The sequence below is a fragment of the Colletotrichum fructicola genome, assembly GCF_000319635.2.
Source record: "Colletotrichum fructicola Nara gc5 chromosome Unknown KSG_Nara_v1_contig08, whole genome shotgun sequence".
Taxonomy (NCBI): Eukaryota; Fungi; Ascomycota; class Sordariomycetes; order Glomerellales; family Glomerellaceae; genus Colletotrichum; species Colletotrichum fructicola.
In genome coordinates this window covers 3,620,199-3,628,507 of record NW_027094058.1, presented here as the reverse complement: position 1 = coordinate 3,628,507, position 8,309 = coordinate 3,620,199, and the positions used below count along the sequence as shown (strand labels likewise).

The 8,309-nt window shown below is 51.4% G+C and overlaps 1 protein-coding gene across 1 annotated transcript; it reads right to left on the bottom strand.

The window, feature by feature from the left end:
• Positions 1 to 999: 999 nt before the first annotated feature.
• Positions 1,000 to 7,744, bottom strand: trk1 (Potassium transport protein 1; the record flags this gene model as incomplete). Its single annotated transcript, XM_032024896.1, has 8 exons — positions 1,000 to 1,398; positions 1,482 to 2,723; positions 2,775 to 3,860; positions 3,939 to 4,369; positions 4,431 to 4,514; positions 5,319 to 6,072; positions 6,129 to 6,253; positions 6,304 to 7,744. The coding sequence occupies 8 exons, from the start codon at positions 7,742 to 7,744 to the stop codon at positions 1,000 to 1,002; spliced, it is 5,562 nt and encodes a 1,853-aa protein (XP_031878452.1).
• Between the last annotated feature and the right edge of the window lie 565 nt (positions 7,745 to 8,309).

Here is an 8,309-nt window from a genome sequence, read left to right as displayed (position 1 = left end):
CTCCAAACCCCAGCGTCAATATGATTGCGTGGTGCTACTACGTTTTGAATTTGTTGTCAAAGCCCTAATTGCTGAAACAGCATTGGAAAGGTCAACATGACTAAAGGCTGCCGGCTCAGAAGTCTACATAAAGTTAGCGAACGCTATCACCGGAAAGGCCTGATACAAACCGGCACGGGGAATGCGACGCTGAACGATAAAGATGTAATATGATACAAGATCTAATCTTGGTCCTCACATTTCGCCTCCGCTTTCGTCTGCGACTTTGAACGGTTTTGACCGCGCTTGCACCTTATCCGTCGTCCTTCCACCAAGACGTATTCTGTTCGAATCGGTGCAAGACAGATTATAGCCAGGCGATGACTGGGAGTCAGACTGGTCTGGCTCTCCTTAAGTCAGACATGCCATTGAGTATCAGTGCCTCATTGTCAGGTTGAAGGTGAGATTCTTCATTCTCTGAGATGGCGCCCATTTGGGTTTGCGATGGTCAAGAGATTTCCACTCAGCAACACCTTTTAAATAGTTCGAAACACCCAGGCTGCTTGCTCTCGCCAATGGTGGGAACAGACCTGTTGCTGTAAGAACAATTAAGACCAATATGTCTTCGACATCCGAAGTCCGCAACATCCATGGCGAAATGCTGTGCCCGCAACTGCCCGACAGTAAATGTATTAATCAGCACTTTGCTTGGCGTAAGCTAACACGCGGCTCTTGCTTAGTTTCTACACCTTGATTATGTGTGTTGATAGAATACGCAATACATAGCGAGGGTATCTATTCGTGTTCTCAGCCTGCAGTCAGTGGATTGGTTCTTGTCATTGTGGAGCAATGAGGGGGCAAGAGAGACCTATTTCGAAGATCTATAGATGCTCTACGAACATACGTCGGTCCAAACTTCAAGCCTCCAAGGCCTTTAAATATGTCGCCCAGGTTCTTGACGAGCCAGTTGTGTTCGCGCATTCTGCTCTCCGAGCCTTCACAGCCTTTCTCCAGTTGTCCTTAAGTGAGAGACGAGTTGCCCCTAAGCTGGCCCAATTGCTGCTCATGTAACATCTTTTTCTCGCTACCCATTTCTTCAAGTTTCTCAGCTACCCTTTCCAAAGTGTTAGTCAGAGCGCTGTCTACGACAAGTTGGGAATCGCCCAGCGAACTCAACAGGTCGCCGCCCCACAGAGGTTGCCAAGCGGTCATGATGCTTAGAGGTGCCGTTTCTTGTCGCAAATAGGCCAAGAAACAAAGCGGCAAGATACAGGCATCCTGAAAGTCAACGACATAAGTTACATCGCCGTCGCCGCTATTGTCGCTATTCGCAACACGTATGGTGTGTGCGGTTAACTGAGTGAAAATGAGGTGACTAGGGCCAAGCTTCAGGGGCTGGGACGGGTTACTGTGTAAGCTCTAGCGAGTTTCATTCGGATAGAGTTAGCTGAACATGAATTGTAAAGTACAGTATGAAACAGTATGAACAGCAGCAGACAAACCTCATTAATGAAAATCTCAAGATCCTCCACCGAAAGAAACGTACGACCAGTAGTGGCGCTCGTACCCTCGAAGAAAAGAGGATGCTCGATCAGACCAGCAAAGGGTTCATCTTTGTCTCTCATCGGTCCGAGTGGCATGTCGTTTGGGATCTCAAAAGACAGAAATAGTCTGATAGCTGGGGCAACCCATGGTAATAGGTCCGAGGGCGGCCAGGCGGGGATCACAATCCCCAACCTTTCATTGACGTACTCCGTTATGGTGAAAAGCGTATGCCCCAGTCGAATCACGCAGTACACCTCGGGCACACGAATTGACCCCCTTTGCCGCAATGACATCTGTCCAAGTTGAGACCAAGCAAAATGCTGGCTTCGCACAGCCGGCAAGAGCCTGTTAGCGTTGCCCGATGTAATGGCTGCCATTGGAGTGTTTGTGAGGGGACCCTGGGTCCCCAACGGATAACAGAGACCCCCATTGGTCGGGTAACATTGATCTTCAATGCCTAACTTGTCGAAGTGAAAGGCATAAAACCTCAGGGCATAGTCCAAGAAACCCCTCTGGTGATATGTGTCCAACGCGAAGTCCTTGATGTGCAGCCGTCCAGCGTCTTTCTGATCGTTTCTGCTACGCCGATTCTTCTCATCCTTCCACTGTCGAGTCTGGTACAGAAGGGAGTTTTCGCATGCATCCAACATGGCGATATGAGCCTGCTTTTCAGTCGTAAACCGCTTGAAAGTCGAAGGTGAGACACTGCTACTCCCGCTAACGTCAACGTGTGCTCCAGTTACTTCTTTTTCTGGTGATTCGAGCTTCCTGAGAAATTCCCTGGCCGTCTGGTGGATGAACTGGACCCTGCCGTCTGTTTCCGCAGAAATTGTGGTCAAAAAGGCGGTGTTGTCATTGATCCATTTCTTCATGAGCTTGTCATTGCTCATATAGACACCACCAGGATCCTTTCCTTTGCAGATATGCAGCGCCGCGTTGACCTCGGCAACCGTGAGGGGTTCGGCAGCGGCCATGATTAGACTGAACAACAACTTGACATCGTCAACCACCACGGCGTCGACCGAGGCGAGCAGCTTTTCGTACGTGGCATCAATGTCGGATGCGCTTTTGATAAGCGCTAGCCACTGGTCATCGCTCAAAGTCTGCGTCCTGTGGGATTTCAAAACACTGAAGATTAGACGGAGCCAAATGAACGTATGCTGCGAGCAGTCGCCCTTCAGTTCGATCTTGACCTTTTCCTGCAGCTGCTCAGTCTAGTTTGGAAATCCTTCTACCCAATTGTCGACAACCTTATTGATCACGGGTAAGAATTCCGTCTGGTGCTGGCTGAGATCGATAAGTATGAAATTTCCGGGGGAGTTTTCGGCGTTGCAGTTGATATGCTCTGTTATCTGATGGATTGCCCGGGAGGTGGCTAGGATCTTAGTTGTGCCGATGCCAGTCTCGCGAAATGACCGCAGGAATTCCAATAGACCATTCTGGTCATCCTGGCATTCGTCAAGGGCGTCGAAGATAATTGTGACGGTGTCATCGATCCGTCTCAATACCACTCTGAGAATTTCCCAGAGTTCCCATGTTGAGGTATAGAGCCCAACACCCTCTCTGGTGATTTTTTCATGTACCTCCTTGATGCTCGCGACATATGGATGCTGCATAAGAAGTTGATGCAGCAAGGCGCAAAATGCATTAGAAGACTTCTTTCTCACGCGGCTGTCATCTTTGAAGAAGAAGTGGCATACGGTGCCCTCCTTCGCCCAGCGCTTTGCAAGGAACCGAGCGAGAACAGACTTTCCCTGGCCGGGAACAGCTGTCAGAAGTAGTAGACCCTTGTCCCAGGATCTGACATCGTTCATTTCCAAGAACCAGTCGCAGGTGTTTTGTTCTTCGTCAGGGTTCTCGTTTTTGAATCTCTCGTACTCCAAGCCTTCCAGATTGAAGGATCCAATCATCTTGCTTATTTTCCATGTTTGCGAGCTTTCCATGAGGTTCAACATGTCGTTCATACCTTTTCGAATGTCTTTGAGATGAAACGTTGCCCTCTGTTCGTGGTAAGGCTGCAGCCGGCGGTACAATTCCTTCTCGTCCTGCCTTATGCGCTCCAACGTAGCTTCCCACGCGTCGATTCTCATAGCGCCACGGAGTGCCCGAATGAATCGATTTCTGTAGTACAGAACCACACTTCGCATCTGATATTCGATTGTTTTGCTGTACAGCTCAACAAATTGTCCTCGGAGCTGGACAAGAAGGTTCTCGCTTTGGTCTTGCCCGTTGTTGGCCCAAACGACAAACAGCTGGCAGTACCAATGGACGAGCGATGCAACATACAAGATTCCTTCGCGGTTCACTACCGATTGCGCTGCTGCGTTCGAGAAGCCCTGTGGAACCATGCATCAGTGGCCTTATCTTCTCTTCCATTTCACACAACGATATTCTCGGAGCAGATTCGGATTTACCTGAAGCACCAATGTCATGCCTGTCCACACCGCGGCGACTTGTGGAACTGCAGTGAGGGCTACGGAGATGAGGTCCTTGCACCCCAGTATGATGTCCACAACTTCGCCTGCAGCTTCCATCACAGCATCATACTCCTCGATACGTTCCAGGCCCTTCGCAATGGCACATCGGACAGCTTCTTCACTCAGGGTCTCTCTATTCCCTTCGATTTCGTTGTTGCCGTTAGAGTTCGTCGGTTCAGCAATGTGGATGAAGAGCGTCTTGAATTGCTTGACCAAGTCTGGATTGTCGCGCTCAAGTTTATCGTATGCTCGCTGCCAGAGGGCTTCGGAATTTCCAAAATTCCGGTGTTGATGTAGACATCCCACTCCGTTCTCGCCGATACTGTCTCCAGTGGTATGCTGGTTCCCTATCTGTTCCTGGCGAGTGACTGCACCACGGTTGTAAGTTGAGTTCCCAACCTCGGGAGAAGCCTGCCTGCTATGAGCTACCTTTGGAGGTCTTTCGTTTGAATCTGCATCGGCCTTCACTCTCCCAGGCCGAAGAACTGCTAGCAACGGATCGCAGCAGCCCATCTTGACGTCAAATCTTGTTGGATTTCTTCGACGCAGAGTGGTTCAAACTTAAAGTTCTGGAATACAGCAGCAATGACAATCGCTTACAAAGGCTCAATGGGCGGGGATTTGATAATATGGTTCGAATCAGTAAGTAGGTGATCAAAATTCCAGTAAAGTAATGACGGCAACGGCGACTGGAGGTGGCCTTGGATATACACCAAGATGGGTGCGGCACAGGACGTTTGGGCATGAATGATGCCCAATTACAGCGTTTTGACCAAAATTAATGTAGTACGGCGTTGCAAGTTGGTTATGCATCTTCTGCATGTATATTGCGCTTCATCTGCATCAAACCTGCAATGTGCTGCCCTGTGGCCGGGATTGATTGGCCAGCCTCAAGCGCGAGCAGCTCGCGATCTCGGACTCCTGCATCATACGTTGAAACGCAACTGCAAGCCTGACTGATTAGGAAAAGAACTGCACATTCAATTGATTGAAAGGTACTTTCATGCAGATTGGGCCGAAAATGAGAGCTCAAAATGCATGTGTGTTTTAGTAATGCCGTAGCACACGTAAAGCCTGCAGGAGAGCAGTTTACTGTCAGACTGTGTTACCCACTTCAATTCTTCTTACGCATACCCGCGCCGACGCCAACCCGATCCAATCTGAAAGCGGTCATGTTTAAGCAAGTTACGAAGGATTTCGAGCCGGTAGCATAACACTAGTAGTTTCGAGGATGAAACGAAATCTATTTTGTCTACCACTCGTCTAAGAGCAAAGTCTATTCAAAAGTCTATATCGTCAACCCAGTTCGACTCCTACTTATACTCCGTCTGATCTCAGCGTCCTCATTCTGCTTCTTAACATTATCCCACCCAGGCAGCTTGACGGAATGGTCCAGCGCGACCGGAAGGCCTCTGTGTCTGCCACGGATCATCATCAGGATCATGACCAGTTTTGAACCCGTGTACCAGCCGCCCGCGAAACTGAACGAGTGGCCCGGCAGGCCGATGGACAGTCCGATGTTGGTGTACCCGGACACAATTTCGAACAAGAAATTGAAGACGCTGTATGAGCGCGGGTCCGCGATCGAATGGGACGTCTCGATCAGGGTGACTAGGAACAGTGAGAAGGCGATGGCCCAGATGTCGTGCGACAGCTGCCCTCGGAGGTGCTGCGATACGAGGCTCACGTGGCCCTCGGGTGTAGAGGCGGAGCCCGCGTTCGGGTTGTCGAAGTTTATGGCAGCAGAACGCTTGAGCCGCGGCTTCGCCGTCACGCCCACGCCCTGGAAGTTGTTCATCCTGCTCTGGATCTGCTTGCCCACGAAGGAGGTACCGCGCCGGCCGATGGCGGCTATCCTCTTGACAGGCTTGGTGGAAAAATGGGACTTTACTTGCGACAATGACACGCCCGATGCGGAGACTGCTGTTTGCTCTGGCCCAAGAGCATGGCCAAACGCCGGTTCAGCAAAGGTTGGCAGGAGCTCATCTGTTGACTCGTTGGCAGTTGCGTCTGGGTCCTCAGGCTTTTCAGGTTCCGTGGTGTAGATTCCTAGCGACCGTTCTTCGTACACCTTGATTCATGTTAGCGAGATGCACAGGCCTCAGCTAGACTCGGAATCACATTTACATTTGAGTTTCGCATGACTATGATCTCGGGATATGCGGAAATGTACATTACGATGACCCACAGAACCAGAACGTCGAAATAGAGGCTTGACACGCCAACAACCCCAAAACCTGAGGAGGGAATAGCTAAAGACAGGGTTAATCTCTAGACCAAAACATAACCTTTGGCGACTTACCCAGTGCCTGAAAGAGGGCCAGTCCAACTCGCTTCCCAACCGGGTAAGCCTCAATAGCAGAGTTGCCGATGCTGAGAACCACCAACAAGACCCAGTCCATGACCGCGATAGTGGAGAACATGGTGACAAAAACGAAATTGGCCTTGGCAGGGAACATCATCATGTACAGACGACGAGGGTACTTGAGGATGAAATCGAAAGCTTCCTTCCAGACGACGTGCTCGTCTTCATCAACACACATCTTCAAAACAAACCTGCAGAAGTACACGGTTGCTCTGAGGAACGCAGGGAACGCAGCATTTCCAGCCAGGGAAAGGATGGTGACAATAGTCAAGACGAAGGCGTCGTTGTCAAAAGCTGCTATGCCTGCGTCGAGGAGCGTCATTCCAGCGTTGTTGAACGAAGAGATGGCGAGAAAGATGCCAGCCCACCAAGAGTTTTGAGAATTGACGGCCGTTATGCTCTGGCTGTGCGTGTATGACCAGGCGCCTAGCGTGATGGCCCCAAGCAGCTGCCAGAGGACAAAGTAGACGCAGACAATGGTAAAGAGAATCTTGAGGGCTCGATATTCGACACCACCCAGGTATTCGCGCTGTTCCTCCGTGAGGTCAAAAAATTGGCCGTTCCTGCCGATTGAAGTCTTGTTCTCGTGTATGAACGTCTTGAAATCGAAGCCTTCTGAAATCGACACCCGGCCTGAATCGCGACTGAAAGGCCTCCGCCTGGGGGTGGCATTCGACTTGGGCGAGAGCGGCTCGGTGGAGCTGGTGGAGAGATTGAGCCTCTGGCCCTCCTCGATGGGCTCCAGCATGCCGGATGGTGCGGATTCTTGATTGGCGGGCTGGCTTTGGCTTCGGTCGTGGCCCTTCTCACGGGATTTATACCCCGTGAGCTGAAAGGCATCTGCCTCGGCCTGCCGCTCGTGTCTGCCCTTCTTTTGCTTCCGCTTGGTCCCCTTGAACGACGACATGACAGGGAGACCAATCATGGCTCCAGCCATGCCAACTATGGTGCCAGTCTTCTTGATCCTCCTGTTTCTCTCGGCCTCGACGATGTCCTCGAAGCGCTTCTCAAAAACGCGGGCGCGGAGCCAGATGGTGAAGATGGAGACGAAGACGGGGCTGCCAAGAATCATCATCAAGGCGATGATAGCCTGCTGGGCGGTACTGAGTTTGCTGATATCGACCGTGTTGAGTCCGGATGTCGTAAAGGCGGAGATGACGAGGAAAAGACTATCGATGAAGCTGACGCTGTTGGCCGGGTTCGAGATTCCGTGAAAGATGCCGGCAAAGATGAGCCCGACTAGTATGAAGTAGGCGTAGTGAACAGTGATGAAGTTCACCGGTGGTAGATACGGCCGGACGGCGGCCCATGATTCAACCATGCGGTCCGCCGTGGCAGGATGGTCAGCCTTGAACTTCTCCCATGATTGCCATGCCATCGCTGCCGATGCTCACCACAGCGGTAGTGATGTTGTGCGCAAGTCACGCGAGCAAACAAAAGCGCGGACAGCTTCTCGGATAATTCGGTCGTTAGAAGTCAGTCTGACTGCCTGCCGTAATGCGCCGGCACTTCGGATGGGAGAAAGAAAGGATTAGCCATGCAGGAAGAGGAAAGCTTGTTGTGAAGTGGGCAACTGATAAGGAAGCGTGGCGCTCCCCCTGATCGACTGCAGGGCTGGAGGGCGCACCAATGCGTGCCCGTTTGGAGTCCTCTGATTCCTATCAGTTAGCAGTCTGCAGGGGCGGCTGGTCCCGGGCCCACCGGCTCTAATGACAGCTCATTACCCGTCGACAGGGGCCAGGGCATCATTGGACATCAGGTTAGCCAGCTGTTTCACAGCGCGCTGATCCTTCATTAGGTGCTCATGTTGCCAAGTCTCGCTACTGAGGTCGTGCCAAGTATCCGTAGCAAAGGACGCCCTTACTGGTAAGTCGTACTTCGTACGCGCACCAGGGGTCTGAATCGTGACGTGTTTGTTCTAGACCTGGCTCACCCCGGTCTCC